This window comes from Pagrus pagrus, assembly GCF_965226575.1.
Source record: "Pagrus pagrus genome assembly, chromosome: 13".
In the NCBI taxonomy this organism is placed as follows: Eukaryota; Metazoa; Chordata; class Actinopteri; order Spariformes; family Sparidae; genus Pagrus; species Pagrus pagrus.
In genome coordinates, this window is record NC_140197.1 from 252,136 (window position 1) to 276,940 (window position 24,805).

General features: G+C 41.7%; 1 protein-coding gene and 1 long non-coding RNA gene across 6 annotated transcripts; one reads left to right on the plus strand and one right to left on the minus strand.

Annotated features, from left to right (window-relative positions):
- Nucleotides 1–856: 856 nt before the first annotated feature.
- On the plus strand, nt 857–24,805 carry LOC311268638 (gap junction gamma-1 protein-like). Of its 5 annotated transcripts, none has more exons than XM_084372385.1 (3): nt 857–1,277; nt 11,941–12,014; nt 21,787–24,805. In XM_084372385.1, the coding sequence occupies exon 3, from the start codon at nt 21,840–21,842 to the stop codon at nt 23,205–23,207; it is 1,368 nt and encodes a 455-aa protein (XP_084228511.1). In that variant the 5' UTR covers nt 857–1,277; nt 11,941–12,014; nt 21,787–21,839; the 3' UTR covers nt 23,208–24,805. The 5 variants fall into 5 exon arrangements, with proteins under 5 accessions (XP_084228511.1, XP_084228508.1, XP_084228507.1 ...); XM_084372382.1 differs by lacking the exon at nt 857–1,277 and adding an exon at nt 6,791–6,858; XM_084372381.1 differs by lacking the exon at nt 857–1,277 and adding an exon at nt 6,977–7,070.
- On the minus strand, nt 5,723–6,827 carry LOC311268640. The gene is made up of 4 exons (XR_014623991.1): nt 6,707–6,827; nt 6,477–6,570; nt 6,214–6,300; nt 5,723–6,078 (listed from the first exon to the last, which is right to left on the minus strand). It is a non-coding gene; the product is annotated as an uncharacterized lncRNA (long non-coding RNA).

Here is a 24,805-nt window from a genome sequence, read left to right on the forward strand (position 1 = left end):
TTTTACTATTAGAAATGTATTTATGTTTAAACCAAAAGAAAAAAAAAACATTTGAAGGCTTCAGTTTTGCATTTAAAGTCGACACTTTGACAGTTACTGTAAAAATTGCAATTCTTGTATTTATTTGATACTATTTTATTTGGCCTATGACATTTTTCAGAAATATATTTATGTAAATTTGATTTGAAAGTTGGATTTTATTTTTTGTTACTAAAGACTTTCTTGGGGTTTTCAATAAAGAAAACAAATGAGCAAACCTCTGTCTTAAATCATGAGGACAGTATCCAGCCAATATGCACTTTGAGAGTGGGAGGGATTTTGAATTGAATTTATTATAAAACCGTACAGTAAAATGTCTTGATATTTTCTATAATGATAGGCAGGATCACCGTGAACAAGAATCCATTGAAAATTTCAGCAAACCTCCTAAGGAATAATTTTATTTAATTTTTGAAAATCAGGAAATTATCCATTCGCCTTGATGCACTTTGACACTGGGAGGGATTTTAAATTGAATTTATTATAAAACCATACAGTAAAATGTCTTGATATTTTCCATAATGATAGTCAGGATCACTCTGAACAAGAATCCATTGAAAATATCAGCAAACCTATAATTTCCCTCATGTTTAACCGTTGCACCGGGTATAAAAAACTGCTTTCCCATCCAGTTTGGCCAAGTCGGGCACCCGTAATAGTAATATTACGTGCAGTAATAGATGCGCAACAGATACTAAGCGGCGGCTGACTTGACCGCAGTTGGCAACGGTGGGGGTGGGGCCGGAAATAAAAACATCCAGTTGGAACCGGGAGAGTTGATTAAAAAGCTGCGTAAAATCCCGCTTTAAAAGCTCAGACTGTTGCTTGGAGGTGTCGTTTGTACCCACATGTATGACGACCCTATTTACCTGTGGGTGGGAGGGCCGGGACGTTTGGGATTTTCTCCGTTACCTCAGCAACGGACCCCGATCATCGCCCGGGGCGCCAGTAAGCTGCGACAGAGCCTCGTAGCGATTGGAGAGTGGGATTGAAGGCGAAACAGCTCCAGGTGGGGTCCTCTTTCGGCCATGGGTAACCTGAGCCCATGATCGCTGGAGGCGGGGAGTGGAGCAGAAGGATGGCCGCGGGCAGGTGGGATCCCAGGGCACCGTGTCCTGGAGGGCCGCCGACAGCGATGAGATCCGGAGACACTGCTCGTGAGCTACTGTCGGGGACTGCTGTAGCAGGGCGTCCTTGCTCCTCAGCTCCTCGGAAAGTCGGCGAACATCATCTGTCAGGTCAGCAATCTTTTTGTGAGCTTTCTTTAGTTGTTGATGATCAGCCGGGGACATGGAGGTAGCCATTTAGCTAACCCTGGCTAGGTAGCTTGTACGTCGCCGGCTTAGTGTCCAGTAAAAGCAGATAAAATAGCCACTGATCGCCTTAAAAACACACAGTATAGTAACTGTGAGTATAAAAAGACTAAAAGCAACTAAAATATGTCATGAGCTATCACAGAAAAAGGGATCAGCAGCAACATAAAATTGGCTTCTGTTGGTAAGGATATACAGTACAGACCAAAAGTTTGGACACACCTTCTCATTCAATGAGTTTCCTTTCTTTTCATGACTATTGACATTGTAGATTCACACTGAAGGCATCAAAACTATGAATTAACACATGTGGAAATATGTACTTAACAAAAAAGTGTAAAACAACTGAAAATACGCCTTATATTCTAGTTTCTTCAAAGTAGCCACCTTTTGCTCTGATTACTGCTTTGCACACACTCTGCATTGTCTTGATGAGCTTCAAGAGGTAGTCACCTGAAATGGTTTTCACTTCACAGGTGTGCCCTGTCAGGTTTAATAAGTGGGATTTCTTGCCTTATAAATGGGTTTGGGACCATCAGTTGTGTTGTGCAGAAGTCAGGTGGATACACAGCTGATAGTCCTACTGAATAGACTGTTAGAATTTGTATTATGGCAAGAAAAAAGCAGCTGAGTAAAGAAAAACGAGTGGCCATCATTACTTTAAGAAATGAAAGTCAGTCAGTCCGAAAAATTGGGAAAACTTTGAAAGTGTCCCCAAGTGCAGTCGCAAAAACCATCAAGCGCTACAAAGAAACTGGCTCACATGAGGACCGCCCCAGGAAAGGAAGACCAAGAGTCACCTCTGCTGCGGAGGATAAGTTCATCCGAGTCACCAGCCTCAGAAATCGCAGGTTAACAGCAGCTCAGATTAGAGACCAGGTCAATGCCACACAGAGTTCTAGCAGCAGACACATCTCTAGAACAACTGTTAAGAGGAGACTGTGTGAATCAGGCCTTCATGGTAGAATAGCTGCTAGGAAACCACTGCTAAGGACAGGCAACAAGCAGAAGAGACTTGTTTGGGCTAAAGAACACAAGGAATGGACATTAGACCAGTGGAAATCTGTGCTTTGGTCTGATGAGTCCAAATTTGAGATCTTTGGTTCCAACCACCGTGTCTTTGTGCGACGCAGAAAAGGTGAACGGATGGACTCTACATGCCTGGTTCCCACCGTGAAGCATGGAGGAGAAGGTGTGATGGTGTGGGGGTGCTTTGCTGGTGACACTGTTGGGGATTTATTCAAAATTGAAGGCATACTGAACCAGCATGGCTACCACAGCATCTTGCAGCGGCATGCTATTCCATCCGGTTTGCGTTTAGTTGGACCATCATTTATTTTTCAACAGGACAATGACCCCAAACACACCTCCAGGCTGTGTAAGGGCTATTTGACCAAGAAGGAGAGTGATGGGGTGCTGCGCCAGATGACCTGGCCTCCACAGTCACCGGACCTGAACCCAATCGAGATGGTTTGGGGTGAGCTGGACCGCAGAGTGAAGGCAAAAGGGCCAACAAGTGCTAAGCATCTCTGGGAACTCCTTCAAGACTGTTGGAAGACCATTTCAGGTGACTACCTCTTGAAGCTCATCAAGAGAATGCCAAGAGTGTGCAAAGCAGTAATCAAAGCAAAAGGTGGCTACTTTGAAGAACCTAGAATATAAGACATATTTTCTGTTGTTTCACACTTTTTTGTTAAGTATATAATTCCACATATGTTAATTCATAGTTTTGATGCCTTCAGTGTGAATCTACAATTTTCATAGTCATGAAAATAAAGAAAACTCTTTGAATGAGAAGGTGTGTCCAAACTTTTGGTCTGTACTGTATGTTAATGTAGTAGTATGATTTTGTTGCACTATAATACGAACACAGCATTATACATTTTGGAAGAATTCATATGTATCGAAGTCAAACTTGCGGGTTAGCATTTCCGCTATCATGGTTCCTACGTCCCTTGCGTGTTGATATATCCTCAGTATGTTTTTTTTTTTTTTAAATGAAATTGCGTAAATAAGTACATTGGGTTTACTGTTAAGGTTAGACACATTTCCATAAAGAGAAATATTGGGGGTTATCGCTGGAAGAGCATCTTATATTTCGGCACTCACTTATTCCCTACTCCCTACTCACTATATAGGGAGTCCAACATAGTGGACTATATAGTGAGCTCATCGGCAGAAAGAAAAAAGCACTTTCGGACACTACTCAGGCGCCGTTAATTACGTCACTGCTGTCGCACAGTTGAAACGTCATACATCAACGCCGGTTGTGTCCGTAATAAAATTAATATTTAAAAACTATACCGTTAATATTGAGTCAAAACACAAGCAGTTTATGTACATCCCGATTATATATAAGTATAAAGATGAAGGATTTTACATTTATACAAGACATCTAAATCATTAATGTATTGTCAGTGTTAGTGATTCACTCGTATTGTCAAACTACACCCCCTCCTGTGGAAACAGACATGGCACAACTTTGTTCACACATCTAATGGGCTCTGTGCACAGCTCCACTACTTCCTGAATTTAAGGCAGCTCCTTTATTTCCTGTCTTACATAATTGGACAGACTGATTAATCCAGGTGTAACCGAGTAGTCACAATGATCAGTCACACCTGGATTAATCAGTTTGTCCAATAATATAAGACATGAAATAAAGGAGCTGCCTTAAGTTCAGGAAGTAGTGGAGCTGTGCATTAGATGGATTGATAAATAGATATACTTTATTCATCCCTTAGAGGAAATTCAGTTGTACAGTAGCTAATAAAAACACACATGAATAAATAAGTTAAAATAATTATTATTGCACATTTCATTTTATGACACTGTTGTCTATGTTTTATTTTATTTATTTTTTACAGCGTGACCGACCATCTCACTATTGCAGAGTGAACCACCAGATCCCTGTTTCGGCCTTATATTTTGATGGCCAAAGTGACCTCCGCCCGGACTTCCGCCTCTCAAGACCCACAGTGGCTCATCTTGTCCACGTCCTCCGCTCTCCATTTGACCACGGCTGGGGTCATGACCTCGAGGTTCTCGTGTTCTTGTTTTGGCTGGCGAGTGCGACGTCCTACCGTGTTGTGTCGAGAGCTTTTGGCATCCCACGGTCCACAGTCCACGATGTCATCCACAGGGTTGCTGACAAAATAATCACAATAAAGAACGGAGTGATCCACTTTCCATCCCCTGATGACCTGCAACAAATTGGAGATGGCTTTGCACGCTTGGCTGGATCACCAGCATTCGCCAGGGTTGTGGGCAGCATTGATGGCTGCCATGTCCGCATAAAGCCACCCGGTGCAGAGGCGCAGTGTTATTTTAACCGTAAATTGTTCCACTCCATACAGTTGCAAGCCGTGTGTGACCACCAGTGCCAATTTTTGGACATATTTGTTGGATATCCTGGCTCAGTGCATGACTCGAGAGTCCTAAAAAATAGCCCCCTGTATGTCCGTAGCCTGTATCCACCTGTCCCACCCAGTGGCCCTTGTCACACCTTACAGAGAGCCTGTGAGAGGTGTGATCGCTGGGAGGTTCAACCGGCACCATGCAAAGGCCCGTTCAGTCATAGAACGGGCCTTTGGCATCATGAAGACCAGATGGAGAGCGGTCTTCTTCAAGGCCCTGGAGGTGCACCCTGCATTTGCAGTGAAGGTGATTGCCTGTTGTGCCATCCTGCACAACCTCTGCATCAGTGATGGGGACGTACTAGAGCCAGTGGATGAGTTTCCAGATGATGGAGGTGAGCAGCATCAGCAGGACCTGCATTGTGGGGAACAGCTGCGTGGGCGCATCGCTGCTGTGCTGTCTGCACTGGACAACACTCCTCGAGCTCTTCAGGAGCACGACTACTACTAAAAAAACTGTATATAAAAAAAAAAGTACAAAGTTAAGTTTTTTGGTTAGGTTATACATCTTAGTAGTTAAGTTTTAGTTTCAAATGATATTATAGTGTGTTAAAAGTTTAATAATGTAATCTTTGATTTGTTAGTTAAAGAAATGTTAATGTTAGAATTTGCCTTGTAAATATTAGTGAATCACTTTTTGTTTTTGATAATCATTGTTAGGTATTGTTACATATATAGATGAGTTCAGTCATTGCAAATCAGTTTTATAAAAGAACATTTTGTTAACACATCTGTCTTTTCGATATCTATTTTACATTTTTTCAATAATTTTTTCTAAAATATTTAACAGCCTCTCCTCCCTGGCCTCAGCTCTCCTGTCACTCTCCTCTGCCCTCTTCTCTTCTCTTGGTTCAAGTTGCAAGTCAACAAATTTGTGAGACATGCATTTACTAATTTGTTATTTATTCATTCAAATCAATTTACATTTTGTCAATTATTTTTTCGAGGAGGGTCAATAGCCTCTCCTCCCTTTCCTCTTCCCTTTTCTCCCTCTCCTCTGCCCTCTTCTCCTGCCTCTCCAACAGCTCTAAGACAGGGTCAGGCCGCTGTCTCTTAGGTGGAGCTGGCTCCTCAGACTCTGAATCCTGCTCCTGCTCTGCACCCTGACCCTCTGGCTCTGGTGGCACTGAATCAGAGGAGGCTGATGCTGAGACTGGAGGGTTCTCCCCCCAGGCTGAGGCAATGAGGCAAGGAGGCTGAATAGAAGGCCTCCCACCTATTGCCTCATCCATGAGGGAGAACCACTTCCAAGTCCCGGCAGTGGACTCCCCCGATTCAGTGCCACTCCCAGTTGGTGGCTTCCTCAGCTCCTGCACACATTGCAATATACACACATTTGATGTGTGCAATTAGTGCAGTTTTCGTTTATAATCTAAACACAGCAAAGAAAATATACAAAAAGGGAAAAGTCACTAGAGCTGTAGTTAATTATGATGCATCCTAACCTTGTACGTCTTCTTCAAGTTCTCCCACTTTTTAGCTGCCCTGGCAGGAGTCACCAGCCCAGTCGCCCCGTTTCTTTCAGCACAGCTCTACAAAATGCAATAACAAGTACAGGATGATAAAAACAACAACAATTAACCTATCATTAATGCTGTCAGTATCAAAACAGTAATTTAGTCAAAAGTCCCTGTCATTTTACAGTTGTTCTCAGTTTTCATCTTAATAAGATAACGTTACTGCTTCACAGGAATATGACATAACTCACTCCCAACCGGCTGCGGAGGCGAAACGTTTGCCTGAAAACAGGCAATCGTTGTCCTTCCTCAGCCGGATCAAGGCTGCCACATCGTCGTCGGTCCCTGCGAGATTAAAATAAATTGACGAGCTTCTCCAGGCCTTATTTGACACTTGAATGTAATTTTGCTAACGTTACTTATTAATTATAATAGGTTGTAGTCATTTTTTACTCTAGCTTAATATGAAAAATAGCATTACCTGTACTACTATGCTCGGTCGCTAGCCATGATTGGTGAACATCCGATGGTCACTAACCGAAGCAAGATATCCCATCATGCATTGCCAGAAAATTTCTTCTGGCATTTCGCTGAAAATGGCAGACAGACGGGAGGAAAATGTAATTTATAAATGTAAGTATTTTTCCGTTGAACGTTTGATTCCAAAGTTCATTTCTTAATATGCAATACTGTCAAATATTTAAAAATGTACTGGCGGGTGCGCATTAAGCCATTACGGCACCACATTTCGCGGTGCATTGTGGGACACAATGAGTGCACTAACATTCGGACACCACTACAAAATGGAGCTTGTGGCTCTCGTTTTGTCGTGTCTTCCCGGGCAGGTAACGTAACTTCTCTCTGTTGTTTCGCTGTTTTGTTGCAACTGGCAAATGTGAAGGTAACTTACCTAAACGCACGGGAAGTCAGTCTATTAACAGTGTTAAGTTTTAGAGCCGCAATTTTATTTCTTTTCTGTTCATTTTAGTGTGGTAATGTCCGGCTCTCGTAAATCGTGCAAATCCGCTTTTTTTTTGGGGGGGGGGGGGGGGGGTGCGCACACAAGGCACGGGTCATAATGACCGCTCACCGCTGTCAACGTTTTTTGTGCCTTTTTCGTGATTCATGTCTTAATGTCACTCCGCAAGTAGTCCATTCATTTGTCACGATGGAACTTCATTCAAAGCAGAGCTCCATTGAAGAGCCTGCAATCGTTGCGGAAGGTTATCTGATGTGTTCTAAGAATTTTGGACGTGTGGGGCGAACTGTTTCTTTCGTAGCTGAAGCCGACAACGGGACAAAATAAATGTAAAGAGAGACATAGTGGAGTTCCTATTTTCGTTTGGACAAATAAATTCTGTAGTCTACCCCTTACATGACCTGGCAAGTGACAAGTCCCGTGTCTTGCTTCCCAGCTGCTGGGAAAAGTGAGGGAGGAGCTAGGCTAACGGTTAGCCCCGAAGTTAGCATCAACTTCAGCCCTGGAGGCAAACCAAAGTCTCTGCTGTGCTTCCCGACCACTGTCTAGAAGCTGAAGCAGGAACGGTTAACTATGGAAATGAGGAGAACATTACTCGCCCGGCCTCGTCGGCATGCAGACAGTAATCAGGAGTAAATGCTAAACGTCAGTGATAGACTCGGGTGCTAGTGATGTGCGGATACGACACTGAAGTTAGCCTCCGATTCGCCAGCTTCCGATTCGGCACTTAAGGGGAAAGTTAAGAGGAAATTAACGTAACGTGCAGTGCGACTGTTTGTACACTGATTGTCTGTTTTTGTGACACATCTTGATGTAAAAACATTTTAGACATTTTAGGTAAGACATTAACTTTGCCTGACACCCGCTATTGTATTTGTGAAACGCTTATTTTATTTGTGAAAATGCTAAAGGGGAGATTTCACCGTTTTTGTTTGGTACCTACAGACCTCATTAGACCAGGTCCAGATCAAAAACCACTGTACCCAGACTTCTCAAATCTGGATTAGATTATCCTACAGAGGCTAAACATTCATTATAACACAGTTTCTGATCTGTGAAACCTTTATTCTATTTGTGAAAATGAAATAAAGGCAGATTTCACTGTTTTCTCAGCATATAGACCACATTAGACCAGGTCCTGATCAAAAACCACTGTACCCAGACTTCTCAAATCTGGATTAGATTAATCTGCAGGCCCTGAAGATTCATTCAGACACAGTTTCTGATCTGTGAAACCTTTATTCTATTTGTGAAAATGCAATAAAGGCAGATTTCACCGTTTTCTCATCATATAGACCACATTAGACCTGGTCCTGATCAAAAACCACTGTACCTAGACTTGTCAAATCTGGATTAGATTATCCTACAGAGGCTAAACATTCATTATAACACAGTTTCTGATCTGTGAAACCTGTATTCTATTTGTGAAAATGCAATAAAGGCAGATTTCACTGTTTTCTCATCATATAGACCACATTAGACCTGGTCCTGATCAAAAACCACTGTACCTAGACTTCTCAAATCTGGATTAGATTATCCTACAGAGGCTAAACATTCATTATAACACAGTTTCTGATCTGTGAAACCTTTATTCTATTTGTGAAAATGAATAAAGGCAGATTTCACTGTTTTCTCATCATATAGACCTCATTAGACCAGGTCCTGATCAAAAACCACTGGACCCAGACTTCTCAAATCTGGACTAGATTAATCTACAGGCCTTGAAGATTCATTCAGACACAGTTTCTGATCTGTGAAACCTTTATTCTATTTGTGAAAATGCAATAAAGGCAGATTTCACTGTTTTCTCAGCATATAGACCACATTAGACCAGGTCCTGATCAAAAACCACTGTACCCAGACTTCTCAAATCTGGATTAGATTAATCTACAGGCCCTGAAGATTCATTCAGACACAGTTTCTGATCTGTGAAACCTTTATTCTATTTGTGAAAATGCAATAAAGGCAGATTTCACTGTTTTCTCAGCATATAGACCACATTAGACCTGGTCCTGATCAAAAACCACTGTACCCAGACTTCTCAAATCTGGATTAGATTATCCTACAGAGGCTAAACATTCATTATAACACAGTTTCTGATCTGTGAAACCTTTATTCTATTTGTGAAAATGCAATAAAGGCAGATTTCACTGTTTTCTCATCATATAGACCTCATTAGACCAGGTCCTGATCAAAAACCACTGTACCTAGACTTGTCAAATCTGGATTAGATTATCCTACAGAGACTAAACATTCATTATAACACAGTTTCTGATCTGTGAAACCTTTATTCTATTTGTGAAAATGAATAAAGGCAGATTTCGGCGCGCGCGTATATTTTCCTGCTCTTTTGTTTTTTGCCAATCACACCTATGATTTTAGTAACAGAATATTGTTTCATATCTGATTAGCGGTGTTTAGTTTGGTAGTTGGCGGATGCAAATTAATTTTCATAAATTTCTTATGATTTTCCCCCCAAACATATGTATATATATATATATATATATAAATTATTTAATCATTCAAGTCTCTAGAGTAACCCTCCCCCAAAAAATTGTACCTGGGATAAATATTTTTTGGTTCATGGACTTATTTCTGTGAGTGGCAACAAAAGTTGCCAGTGGGCACATAGCTTGTCGCTAACTAAAGGAAAACACTGTGCATAATTTACTTATTTCAAATTGTAGAATGATGTACAATGGCTCATTTTAGTCCTCTTAGAATACTCTTCCTAGCTAAATAAATTCACAGGTATTCAAGGCCTGTGTCTATAGGATTTTTGTTCTGCGTATATCTGATTTATGAAAAAAGAAACCAGTTCAAATTGTTTGTTGTTTTGAATTTTATACAGGGGAAGCCAAGGTTTGAACCATGATCATTAGCTACCTTCCTGGGATGATAATATCCATTGGTATCCATGTACAGTTTTACATTTTTTTTTGGTTTTACACCCCCCACCCCCCCACCTTTTTGTTATTATTTATTATGACTATATTATTATTTTGTTATTACTATATTATTATTATTATTTCTATATTATTATTAGGTGACATTTGACCTAGTGACAAGCTGTGTGACTATAAAAATGCTATTTTCTTCAAAACAAAGTACAAAATGGAAAAAATAAATACATAACATGATTCAGAGGGACTCAACTGATAAAATGATATACCTTACAACTCCGAAAAAAATCTGGGCATAAATGGGTTAACGTTAGCAGGAGCAGTTAGCTTAACATGGCACAAACTTTCTCATTTTACAGCTAAACAGTACACTAAAAAAGTTTCTGAAAACATTTTAGTAACAGAATACGGTTTCATATCTGATTAGCGGTGTTTAGTTTGGTAGTTGGAGTTTCGTGAGCCGGCCGAACTCCTCCATCCAACTCCAAAAACAGGACTGGAGTTCTTCAGACACCTCCAGATGTGGGTTTGAAGGATCCGTGGGTGCAAAAAACTTTTACTTACTTTTACTCACAAGCTCCATACTTTACTGGAGAAATATCTGGGGGGGAAAAAGGTGAAAACAGCATTAAAATTTCCTCATTCCCAACTCAAACAGCTTTTTTTTTTTACTGGCAGTCCAAAACCAAAAGATATTTAATTAGCTAACCTAGATAGATTATCATTGATGTAAAACCAAGAAAAGCAGCAATTTCCCTTCTCCAAAACTGAAACCAACGAAGAGATAATTCTTTTTTTAGAATTAACCAATGATAATTAATTACCTGATCTAAAACTATTAGTAAAATGACTGACGAAAATTGATTAATCAAATCAAAATCAAATCAAATCAAATTTTATTTGTATAGCCCAAATTCACAAATCACAGTTTGCCTCAGAGGGCTTTACAATCTGTACAGAGACGACACCCTCTGTCCTTCGACCCTCGATTCGAGTGAGGAAAAACTTGCCCCCCAAAAAAGGCCCTTTTAACAGGGAAAAAAAAATGCGGAAGAAACCTCAGGGAGAGCCACAGAGGAGGGATCCCTCTCCCAGGACGGACAGACGTGCAATAGATGTCGCATGTACAGAGCAGATCAACGAGATCACAATGTATTCAACTCTTCTTTGCAATTCCCCAGCAATCTCTAAGAAAAGAATAATGGTAAAACTGCTGGTTAATGTTAAATTATTTTGTGCTTAACTGGAAACCAAATAGACCAATTTGATTTGAGAGAGCTGTGTAACCTTAACTTTACTGCGTTTAGTAGTAAATGAGAGAGAAAAGATCTGTGATTGTAATTGTCATCTTCAGGGTTTTCTCTGTCTCATTTTAGATTTCAAACTGGAGGCATATGCTCTTAAAAATCACCATGAAACTGTGAATTAATAGCAATTCTCCTGTCTAATAATAAGCGCCACTGCCCCACAGCAAGAAGGTCCTGGGCTCCAGACCTGGCTGGGGCAGGGCCCTTCTGTGTGGAGTTTGCATGTTCTCCCTGTGTCTGCGTGGGCTCTCTCCAGTACTCCGGCTTCCTCCCACAATCCAAAATCATGCAAAAGTTAGGTTAATTGGTTACTCTAAATTGTGAGCTTGTGTGAGTGTGAATGGTTGTTTGTCCCTGTATGTCAGCCCTGTGATGAACCGGCGACTTATCCAGGGCGTACCCCGCCGCTCTTCCAATGTCAGCTGGGATCGGCTCCAGCCCCCCCGTGAACCTGAAAGGGATAAGCGATTACAGACAATTGTTGGAATTGTATTAAACACTTGTTATCTCTCTTTTTGCTTTGCAGGCACATGGAGTTTGACATATCTCAGAATTCTGGCTGCGAAAACAAGGAGGATAGAAAGGATAAAACAAAAAGAGGTAATAAGATTGTCTTCAAACATGCAGAAATATTTCAAATTTAAATTAATTCGACCCTGTGCTGTGAGAACACTAAAATTTAGATCCTGTTATTATTAGGAGAAAGGACACTGCTGGTTATTGAGTCCCAAAATGCTTATTTGTACTCCTCTCAGTTTTCAACATAATGAGGTTGTTGTTTACACTAGAGACCAGGGGCCGGATGTATTAAACGATGTATACACAAAAAAAAAAAAGTAAGCCTTTTCCCAGACATGATATGGCAGTTATAGAGGACTGTGTGGTGAACACCAGCGTACACGTTTTTCTAGATGGCTGATGGTGAAACAATGAGGTCAACATGAAAGATAAGGTGAGATGTAGCTTCAGAGTAAAACACAGTTTGTTTAGGTTGCTTGCCAATTTCCAAGTATGGATTGTTTTTGGAGTGGAAATGAAGCTTGTGCTCGTGTGCCTGTTCTCCAATTTTTGATATTTATAAATCAGAATCAGGTGAATGCACAGCTTTATAAATTTGACTGTGTTACGATTTTCTTTGTCTTTGTGCGTCACACAGTTTTTGTCGTGAATAAACACGGTTTTATGCATGCATGCGGCCCTGGTATCTGTCATAGTTTGTTCAAAATTCTTCTTGTAATGATAATCAAAACGCAGATACATTAATGCTAAAGGACTATTTTGCAGAGGAGGCCAATGTAGTTAATGGATTGTTATATGATCTGGAGAATGAGTGCCTTGTACAAGAGCATCTTCGTCATCTTATGATAGTAATTTCTTTGCTCTTTGCCCTGTGTCAAGTGTTTTCAGTTAGAAGCTCACTTTGTCTTACCACATTTCACTATATTTTACAATGACAGTAAACACAATCCTCCCCGCTCTTTTTAGCTGGACGACTGATTACTTCTGCAAGCATAGTGTACTTGTATTGGTTTCTTCGGCTGGACAGATGAGCTCTCCACGCCAGAGGCTGGTGTGCAGATAACATGATGTTGTGCCTCTTCTGTGTGTAGTTTGACATCTTTGAGTAGGTGGCCCCAGCACCCTGTGCGCTCCAGTGGGAGATGCTGAGTCGAAAGTTTAGGTAATCACACTTGCAGGCCTTTCCTGAGGACAGATTATTAAGTAAATTTACAGGTCTTATGTAACGTGGTAATGAAATGAATTTCATCTGCATGCTATAGTCATTGCTCTTTAGTTTTGATTCAGTTTTTATCAATGCTCATTGGCTAGCTTGACAGTCCTTCCTCCAGCTTTTTTGTTGGTCCGAATTCCTGTTGTAGTCGACTAATTGGCTCCCAGTCGCAACATGGAATCAGCTACTTCCTCTGAAGGCAAAGTACTTCCCTACTCTTCATCTGCATTAAATGCATGATGGTGAAGTCGTAGCAAACTTCCCCGTCGTGATGCGTGTTGCTGGATCATCATATCAAAGCTATTTTTCTTCTGTCTATTTGAGATGGCAGGTGTTCTTGCATTTAAGATGCTGAATGTGTGGTCAGTTTTTGAGTCCAGCTAGGGACATTTGTTGCATGTTATTTCCTCCTCTCATTTTTCTTTTTTTGCCTGAAAAGCGTCCTAGTGTATAGTATGTCTCTAATCAAGGAAAAAAGGAAGTGCTGTGTCAGCAAGCTACAAACCTTTTACAGTCACCTTTCAAGTTTATAGCGGGTGAGTATTTCATACTGAAAAGATAGATTTTGGGTGGAGAATCACTTTAACAGCTTTGAAGGAAGCCACAGACCTTCACGTTCACAGCTTGAAGCCTTCTTAGATAGGCATGTGCCTGCTCTTTAAAGTTACACTCCTCAAATAGTTGTTTTACTGGCTCTGTAGGAAACTGGAGGCTGTGGGTCTGGGGCTGGGAGACATCTGGGGAAAATGCACCGTATCACCTTCAGGCATGGCAGGAGGATAACTATGGGCAACTTGGGCAATGGAGCTGTTGATATGGTTTTTTTCTCTCAAAGATATTTTTATTGAGTTTTTACACAAATATGAGGTACAGGTATAAAATGTGTACAGGGAGTTTATAAAGTGCACAGTCAACACATAGGTCGAGAGAGATGATCCTGTACATCCACAGTAGGGCGAAAAAACATAACAACACAGAACAAGAGCACAAAACAAGGAACCTTATCTAGTCCCCCTCTCCATCCCCTCCCCCCCACACATCATTACCTAGCCAGACTCATACATAAAGAAATAAACAGGACAAATAGACCAATTGTGCTTAATTCCTGGAGTGGTACAGGCAACAGCTGGAAGTCGGGTTTAACTCTAAGAAAGTAATAAAATAAAGTAAAACAAGATAAAGAAGTAAATATATAAATATACATTATGAAAATGGGCCAAAAGCAGGCATCAGAGAGAGGACCAATTTGTACACTTGGTATTGCTGACATAGAAACAGAAAACAAAATGTGAGTGAGGGGTCAAGTCCCTAGCTAGTTTGAGAATAGAGAAAGTATTCGAGAAAAGGTCCCCACACTTTTTGAAACTTTTCTTTGGAATTACGGATTGAGTAATGTATTTTTTCAAGGTTTAAACAAGACATGACATCTCTCAACCACTGAGCGTGGGTGGGCGGGTCAGCATCCCTCCACATAAGCAATATTGCGCGCCTGGCCAAGAGAGAAGCGAAAGACAGAGTTCGTCACTTAGCTGGGGTCAGACGCACATCGACCTCACCCGTGGTTCCTAAAAGAGCGACCAGAGGGTTGGGTTCTATGTCCAAATTGACAATTAGGGATAAGGTTTGGAAAACTTCCCTCCAGTACCTCTCAAGGCTAGGACATGTCCAAAACATGTTGATAAGTGAAGCCTCTTCTCTCTTACATTTGTCGCAACAGGGATCCACATCTGGGTAAAAACGACATAATTTGGTTTTGGATATATGGGTCCTGTGTACAACTTTAAACTGCAACAAGCAGTGACGGGCACAAAGAGAGGTTGAGTTAAACAATTTAAAAATTGTGTCCCACATTTCCTCTGACAAAGATAGATTCAGATCTTGCTCCCATGCGATTTTAATGTTGTTGAGTGGGGCCTGCCTTATGCCTAGCAGTTTATTATAGATAATGGAGATCAAACCCCTGAGAGATGGCTGTAAATTAAGAAGTGCATCAGCAATGTTCACATCAGGTGTCTGAGGGAAGCTTGGTATCTGACAGCGAAGAAAGTGTCTTATTTGTAGATACCTGAAAAAGTGAGACTTTGGGAGATTGAACTTCTCAGTTAGTTGCTCAAATGATACAAAACTATTATCCATGAAAAGATCCCTGAAACGCTCAATACCCAATCTCCGCCATTCCTGGAATGCTGGGTCCAGTAAGGAAGGTTGAAAAAGATGATTGGCAGAAATGGGACTTGAGAGACAGAAATCGGAAAAACCAAAGTGTCTCCTGAACTGAGCCCACACCCTCAACATGTGCCGGACAACTGGATTCTCTATGGGTTTATTTGGTGGAAGAGGAAGTTTAGATCCAAGAAGTGCTGGAACTGAAAAGTTTTTAGCAGAACCCAACTCCATTGCCACCCATGAAGGGCAGTCAGATCGATTGTGAAAATATGACCAAAACACAAGACAGCGAATGTTAGCTGCCCAATAATAAAAACGAAAATTAGGCAGCGCCATACCTTATGTTCTACTCCATTCCTCCATATACCAGAAATATTCTTGCAACTGCGGATTGCTATCGCCAATGGCTCTATGGCCAGGTCAAATAATAGAGGGCTAAAGAAAGGACACATTCAGGAGTTTCACTAGAGGGGAGATATAAAATGTCAAATAGCCGACGTATGTTGAAATAGGAGTATCGATTTTTGACAAAGCCAGTTTGGTCTTCAGATATGACGGACGGTAAAATATTCTCCAATCTTCGGGCCAAAACTTTGGCCAGAATTTTAACATCAACATTTAATAGAGAGATTGGCCTATATGAAGAACACTCCATCGGATCCTTGTCTTTCTTTGCAATAAGGGTGATACAAGCTTCATGGAATGATGTCGGAAGTTTACTCTGCTTGAATGAGTCAGACAGCACTGTGCTTAGCTGTGACGAAAGTAGTGAGGAAAATGTCTTAAAGAATTCTGCAGGAAACCCGTCGGGTCCCGGGGATTTTCCTGACTGCACCGAGGAAATAGCTGCATCTATCTCCTCTTTCGTTATGGGTTCATCTAATCTAATTTTACTGTCGGGGGGGAGCGTGGGAATGTTTAGTCGATTCAAAAAATGATCCATTAATATAGCATTGTTTGAAAATTCAGAGGTGTAGAGTTGGGAGTAGTAACTCCTGAATGTGTCATTTATCCTTGCATGATCCGAAGTAGCCCTACCATCCTCCATTTTGATATTCGTAATATGACCCTTTGCTTTGAGTCCTCTCAGCTGATTAGCTAACAATTTCCCAGATTTTTCACCGTGGATATAGAACAAACTCTTACTCCTCGAGAGTTGCCGTTCAACAAGATAAGTTGAGGCCAGATCAAATTTGGTTTGAAGCTCCACTCGCGTTTTATATAGGTCAGGGTTTTTAACTTGAGCATATTGTTTATCTGTTTCCTTAATTTGATCAGCTAATTCTAATCGTTCTCGGTGGGCCTTTTTTTTCATACCTGCAGTGTAGGAAATAATTTGCCCTCTAAGGTACGCCTTAAGAGTATCCCAAACTACTAGACTGGATGTATCTGGGGAGGTATTCGTCTGAAAGAAGAAGGATATATATTCTTTCATAAAGTTCACAAAATCATTGTCTGAGAGGAGCGTTGAATTAAAGCGCCAGTGTTTTTTAACTTGAGGAAGGTCAGGCAGTGCCAAAGATAGCACAACAGGAGCATGATCTGATATCACTATGCCCTGGTAAGTACAGGAGTGTGCCAATGGTATCAGTTCATTATCAATGAAAAAGTAGTCAATCCTAGTAAAAGTATGATGAACGTGCGAGAAGAAGGAGTACTCTCTCTTATTTGGATGGAGGGAACGCCATACATCAGAGACACCGAAATCGGATAGAAAGGACTGAATGAATGAGGCAGACCTACTAATTGAGTCAGAGTTGGGAGAAGAACGGTCCAGCACGGGATCTAACCAACAATTGAAATCCCCACCAAGTACGAGAGAGTATGAGCTCAAATCCGGGAGAGAAGAAAAAAAGCGTTCCAAAAAACCCACATCGTCGACATTTGGGGCATAAACATTGGCGAGTACCATCATTGTATTGTATAATTTCCCTGAGACAATGATAAAACGACCGTTAGTATCCGATATAACATTGTGATGCACAAAGGGGATGTTTCGATCAACGAGGATTGAAACCCCCCTGGCCTTTGCCTGGAATGAGGAATGGAAGTGCTGCCCTGCCCACCGCAACATCAGGCGGGTGCTCTCAGAACCTCGAATGTGTGTCTCTTGCAAAAAAACAAATGCTGGTTTAAATTGTTTTATATGTGAAAATACCCTCCTCCTTTTAACAGGGTGGTTTAAACCCTTGACATTCCAACTAACAAAGTTTAACGATCTATCCACTGTTTCTGACTGAAAATGCAGAATGATAAATACAAATGATATCAAAACTCCAGGAACATAAAGGACATAACAAACCAAGAATGAGCTGTACATGGCTTGTGTAGGTTAATAAGCTGGTACTGGCATAGGAAAGGCCACCCCATACCCACCCACCCCACAACAAGACAGCTGCCAAAGAAAATAGCAGCAAGCTCTTCAAAACACACATTATTTACCCCCCAAAAAAATCTTCCTGTCACTTACACCCAATATCTTCAGCTCCTTATTCTAGTGTTAGAATGCACTCAACACTCCTAGGACCACATTTGAACTATTCTAGGAGTACGAACATGAGAAAAAAAACAAAAACAAAAACACTCCTTTTAAAATCTCTTATGTACCGTTAACACTATAAAGTCATATAGCAAAATAGAAAAAGAAATATGCTGCTTCAAAGGATTAGCATAGACTGGCATGTAGCAGTTCACTAAGTTGAAGTCTGGGGGATATACTCACATACCTACAGCCAGGATGAGTGTGATGTCAATGGTAAAGTAAACTGTTCCATACCAGCCGTGGTCTGATCGCCGAAATCGTATACAGCAGTGGCCAGAATAAAGAATAGCATGTTAGCGGTTGTAAACAGTCAGGTATAGTCATTAAGCAGTCGTTTACGGTGGAAGAGATGGAGAAGGAAGGCCATCGATGTACTTCCGCGCCTCATCGGTCAATCGTAGCCACTTCTTGTCTCCGTCGGGAAGTGTGATGCGGAGCCTTGCGGGATATAGGAGAGAGGGTTTGAGCCCTCGGTTGTAGAGATCCGCCATGACCTCTCTGTACTCGGCTCGCTGGCTCAAAACTTCGGGGCTGTAGTCTTCGACAACTCGAACTTGCTGGCCGCGGTACTCCAGCTTCCCTCTACGGCGGGCCTCGCGGATCAGGAGATCCTTGACCTGGTAGCGGTGCAGACGGAGAATGACCGGGCGCGGTCTCTGCCCGGGGGCCGGTTTTGCTGTTAGCGAACGATGGGCTCTGTCAATCTCGGGCGGAGATGGGAGCGTTTCCTTTCCAAAAACCTCGCACAGCAAATCGGAGAAAAAAGCTGTAGGTTGCCCACCTTCAATAGACTCCGCTAGGCCCAGGATGCGGATGTTTTGTCTTCTGCTGCGACCCTCCAAGTCGATGACTTTAGCCGTTAGCTTGGAGTTGCTTTCCCGTAGGCTAGAGCAGACATATTCCAGCTCGCCCACACGCTGGCTCAGGTCCTCCGCGGCGAGCTCGAGAGACGAAAGGCGCTGGCCATGCTCGTCAACCGTGGAGCGGACCTGGTCGAATTTGTTTTCCAGCTGGCTGAAAGAAGTTTTAAAGTCGTCGGCTAGCGCCTGCCTGTGCTGGTCAAGTAGCTCAGAAATAGCCTCCATGGTCAAGCTAGTGGCTTGGTCGTCTTTTTTCCCCCGACTTGCCGCGGTGCAAAGACATTTCGAAGCAAACGTGGGTTAAGGAAAAGTTAATAACTCAATATGAATTGTCCAGTTTGCAAAATAAAGGAGTGAATGAGTGAAAAAAAGTAGAGTAGGCAGGAGCTCTCGTGCGTTGCGTCTACTCCATGCGGCAGCCGACCGGAAGTGGTATGGTTTTTTCAAATAATGACTGGACTTTAGTTGCAGTTTTATTTAAAAAGGGATCTTCTCCGGTCCACTTACTGCTGCGATTGGTGGTTCTACATAGATACCAGGGAAAAAAAGTGTTAACAGCAGCCTCTGGTTTTGTGCATACATGTGTAACAAAAGAGGATGGTGTGTTTAAGGGCTGACTGAAATGCTTCAAAGCCTCGACGGTTTCCATGGTTATCAACAACCAAATCAGTATTCGAATGCTTCTAGGAGATGGTGCATCGGCTGCACTGAAAAAGGGGCAAAAGACTAATAAAGAGCGAGGAGTAGAGCTCTTCATTGGTGGTCAATTTAGTCTTACAGCGTGTGCACATAAAATCCAGGTGCATGCACATGGTGTGAATGTGGAGCGAGTATAAAAGCATCTTCACAAGGACACATTTCTGCTCTGCCGTCCTGCCAGCACAGGGCTGTGAGGAGCTTGACTGAAGCCTCCTGTCCTTGTGTCTAATCGACTCATATCAATAGCAGAAGCTTCTAGTATTCACAGGTTATTTTCACATTTCCATAAAGCCCAGCATAAAAAACTGAAAGGTAATCATCTAAACACAGGTTCATCTTATTTCATTTGTTTGGGTCCGCGTAGGAAGGATGCTTTCCTGATGGAGGTTGGGCATTACCTAAGATGGATGATTCTGTGTCTTGCAATTAAATTTGCTTCTCTCTTTATTTCTGTTCAGCGGCATGACTTGCTTTGCTGAATATGAGCATTGTGAAGGATTCTTCCCAGTTTCTTGCCATCCGCCATACTTGTGTTAAGGTGATGGTAGCTGTGCCACTGGGCCTCCAAATAGTAGATTACACAACAGGGCCAGATGTGCAGTTTTAGAGGGCATGTGACTCTTAATGAGACATTCAAGACTGTTTTTCTTTATAGTGAGACACAACAGCATGTTAACAGCAGCTGGACCTCGTTTTGTAGGAGTGTTTTTTTTTTTTTGTCATAAAATGTCTCACTGACTCAGTGTGACAGTGTATCAGAATGTCTAGTATGTCAGTGAGAGACATTTTCAGTGGCATGGCATCAATAAACGTGTGGGCAGCCCTTCATATGCACTTAGCGAATTGCATATTCACTTACAGTTTATAAATACATTTAAATCAGGGTTTACCAGAGTTTTGCACACGCAAAAATGTCCTTTTTTTCTTTAGATTTTCAAGAAAACAATCAAATGTCAACGTTTTTGCCGAACACATTTTCATCCATTGACCAATGAATTTATCTTTACAGTCATGAAACAAATCACACTGAGTTCAGACCTGCTGATTGAAAGAATATAATTTTGATTTAACACCTAAACACTAGAACAAATGTTTTTATTTTGCCATACAGTATGATAACATAATTGACTTCATACAGCGACAGACTCAGAACAACCTCAAGGCTGGTCCTTTATAACGTGGCCTTGTTTGCCTTAGTCTCCGTCCCCTGTTGGTAAATGTATGTGAAGAGCATCATGTTGATGTCATGTGAACCTTGATTGTTGGATTATAAGCTATCCTTAGAAACCCTCCAATTAACACACATGCAGACACAGCCTATCCCGCAGAAGTCTGAACCTCGTAGATTTCTTCTCACATGAGTGACTCGTAGAGATGTCTGCAGCATAAGATTTGGGCAGATGGATGTCTGCAGGTCAAACTGAGTTCTTTCAGGGTTAGATACAGTATGATGTGGTCTAGTTTATTAGAGGACAAAAAGGATATCAGTATCAAAAGAGGAAAATACGTTTTACACATGAATACCAATCACACTGAGTGGTTTCATGCTGTGCTTTGCATCGTTTCAGATTTCACCTTCACTCAGTTGTTTAGGAGAATTCTGCAGTGCTGTTTTGCTGTGAAGTTCCAGAAATGTTTTGTCAACAACAAAACCTCACCTGACATTTAATTGGCCATCGGAGTAGATAATGACTGAATTTTCATTTTCGGGTGAACTGTTCTTTTAAGTGTATCATTTTAATTTTGTAATATTTGAATGCAATCAGTACTTTGATATTAATAAGACTGAAAGTGGCAGTGAAAAAATAAGTTTGCCGTTTACTCTTCAGTTTTCAAGCACAAACAAGTTTTCATGTCGTGCACCAGATGAGAAAGTCTTTAGCTTATGGAACATCTGGATGGACAGATAATGTAAATGCCTATAAGAGACATTCAGTTAACAATAGCAATTATGGTTACACATTCCAGTGTTGTCATTACTCTCCCCTGCATGTACCAATGCCAAGGGTATGTTTACATATGAGCTTTAGGGCACAGCTATTAAAAGAATCAAGGATAAACGTGTTGTTAATATGAAGAAATTCCCTATTAGATAATGATGTATAGTGCAGGAGAGAGTAAGTGCTTGGAGCTAAACTAGTTTGTGGACACAGCAGAGGAGTGTGGGGTTTCTTAATTTGCAGCATGAAACCTTTTTGATTTGTTCTGTTTGTGTGGGAACGGGACACACTGAGAGTCACACACTAAAAGCCAGTATATGATTAGTTTTTGCTTTTCTCTCCACGTGCCAGACACTGTTAAGGAGGAATTTTAATGTTGATACTAGTGTTGAACACATGGTACAGAGGTTAATCATTTCTGCTCTCTCCACAGGGGAGTAATAGGAGGTGTATGTTGCCTCTCACTGTAGTTTCCCTGCCACTACCATGAGTTGGAGTTTCCTGACTCGCCTGCTGGAAGAAATCCACAACCACTCTACATACGTGGGCAAGATCTCGCTCACCGTCCTCATTGTTTTCCGCATCGTGCTGACGGCCGTAGGAGGTGAGTCCATCTACTACGATGAGCAGAGTGTGTTTGTCTGCAACACGGCCCAGCCAGGCTGCCCGAACATCTGCTACGACGCCTTCGCTCCGCTCTCGCTCATCCGCTTCTTGGTTTTCCAAATCATCCTGGTGGCCACCCCTTCGCTCATGTATCTCGGCTACGCTGTCAACAAAATTGCTCGTGCAGAGGAGCAGGCCGACAGTGGGGGAGTGAGGGGATTTTCGCGGAGGAAACCCAAGAAGCACTATCTCGCAGGCAGAAAGCAGCACAGGGGCATTGAAGAGGCCGAGGATGACCAAGAGGAAGACCCAATTATCTATGAAATGGCAGAAATGGAGAGTGATGGAGCAGCAAAAGAAGACAGTGGTGAAGGAAAACAGAAGGCTAAGGTGCGCCATGATGGGCGCCAGCGTATCAGAGAGGACGGACTAATGTGGATTTATGTCCTTCAGCTCTTGGCGCGCTCCTTGCTGGAGGTGGCTTTCTTGTGTGGACAGTACGTGCTGTATGGATTTGCTGTGCCCGGCACCTACGTATGCTCCTCCCTGCCCTGCCCTAACAGCGTGGACTGCTTTGTGTCACGGCCCACTGAGAAAACCATCTTCCTCCTCATCATGTACGCGGTCTCCCTACTCTGTCTGTTACTCAATATATGGGAGATGCTTCATCTGGGCGTAGGTACCATCTGTGAGATCATACGCTCCCGCCGGGTGCGGCTCCCAGACCACGAGCTGTACGGGCTGACACGGGGACATGGTGCTCTAAAAAAGGCTGGGCTGAGCGGAGAGGGTTACAGCAGCTACACTTTTTCCTGGAATGCACCATCAGCTCCACCTGGGTACAACATCGTCATCAAGCCTTCTCTGGTATCTACAGGGCACCACGAGAAACCACTACCCATCACCGATCTCACTAACGCCAAGATGGCATGCCGGCAGAACCATGTTAACATTGCTCAAGAGGAGCGCCAACAGTACACCAATAATGAGAACAACCTGTGCAAAGCAGGGATGGGAGACGCCCCCAGAGGTGTCCTCAAGGACATCCGTCAGCCTCAGAACAGGCTGGAGGCTGACAATCAGGCCTCCAGCCAGCCACAGAGCAACAACCACAGCAATCCTCACCGTGAACGGAAACACCAACAGACCTCCAAACACACCTCCAGCAAGGCAGACGCAGACAGAGGCAGCGGCAGCACCAGCAGTGGCAGTAAATATGGAGTCAAAAAGGGCTCTGCGTGGGTCTGAAATACAGACTGTGACTGATGTTCTTGTTATGATTCAGCCTTCTCAGACTGACTCAGTATTTACATTTATTTGTGCATTCTGTGTTGAAAAAAAAATAGACACGGCGCCCAGATTACGTTCTTTTCTGGAGTATTCATACCATTTAAAAAGTTATAAATTATTATTAGTGTCAGGACCTACCTTGTAGCAGTCCACTGACAGCTCCGTCCTCTGAGGATCAAACAGTTGAATAATTTATCCACAAATCTATAAACCTAAACAGACCCAGTGATAATAAATGGTACACATTCATGCCGATATATTACAGACAGTGATTCGAATGCATTAGTTAATCTACAGAAAAATAATCGTCAACAGTTTTGATAATCAGTTCATTATTTGTCATCTTCTTCAAGGACAAATGGCTAAAATTTCCTGTTCTCAAACTGTAGCTTTGCATTTGATGTTTTTGTTTGATATGTCTGTACTGTATTTCAATAACAGTCTCTTCGAAAAGATAACAGCAAATGAAAAATGTTCATTTGTTTTTATGATGAGGATCAGCTTGTGCTTTAGGGTTAAGGTTTTTTCTTTTACTGTGTCAGTATAGTGTATACAGCAGTATTTAGTCCTGGGACTCAACAGTACAAGATAGATCCTGCAACTAAAATACATAAATGACAACGTGTAAGAAAACCTCCAGTAAAAATGTAAAGAGGATGGGAAATGATTCTGTGACAAAGCTTGACAACTGTAGTTTGTTGCTGTATTCAACGTTGAATTACAGTGGAGTAAAAATATCAAAATAATTATGATTATTATAAGTATGTTTTGTTAAATAGCTTGCGCAGGAAGACGTTGGTGCTGTCTTCCATTCCTGGTGAATATGCAGAGGCTTCTTTGCAACCTAAGGTGCCTTACTTAAACAGTCAAAGTGCTGCTTCCTGTTGACTCTGCATCACTAGTACAACCGTTGACCAGGTAATTGTTTTCTACAAAATGTCGTAACAATACAGACTGGAAACAGGAGCCAATTCCTACTGTCTGCTTGACTAGTTTCATTACCACCAAGTGGTTAAGCTTTGAACAATATTGTTGTTTCTGAATATGCAAAATTGTATTGATATTTTCACCAAACCAGGTTTGATGTGGAGTATGTTTGTTAGTTGGTTATTTTACAGTGTTTCTGTGTCATTTTTCTAAGAGAAAGAGGGAAAGGATTAATCCTAAATGCTTTGACGGATTTTGAAATGTTATCATTCAGTGGAAGTGTTTGGCAAAGTTTAATGTCCTAACGTTGTTGTCCAAACTGTTGTCAGTGTCTTATTGTTAAGCCATTAACATTTTTGAAAGATTTTTTGTTTGCTTAAGGTTATTGCTATGAAGGTTTTTATCAGTAGTACTCCCTTAGTTTGTGTAAAGCTTAACCAGTGCATCTGGCTTTTGGCTTTTTTTTTTTGTTTAGTTTTTTTGTTAAAAGTAATTATTAATACATGCTTTTATTTTCAGATTTTCAAATTGAAATGTCATTAAGGCTAGTCCTTTGCACTGTGCCAGTGTTTTTGTTAAAATATTTTTCTAAACAAAAAGTGCACGTTTTGAATAAAGAATTGGTATTA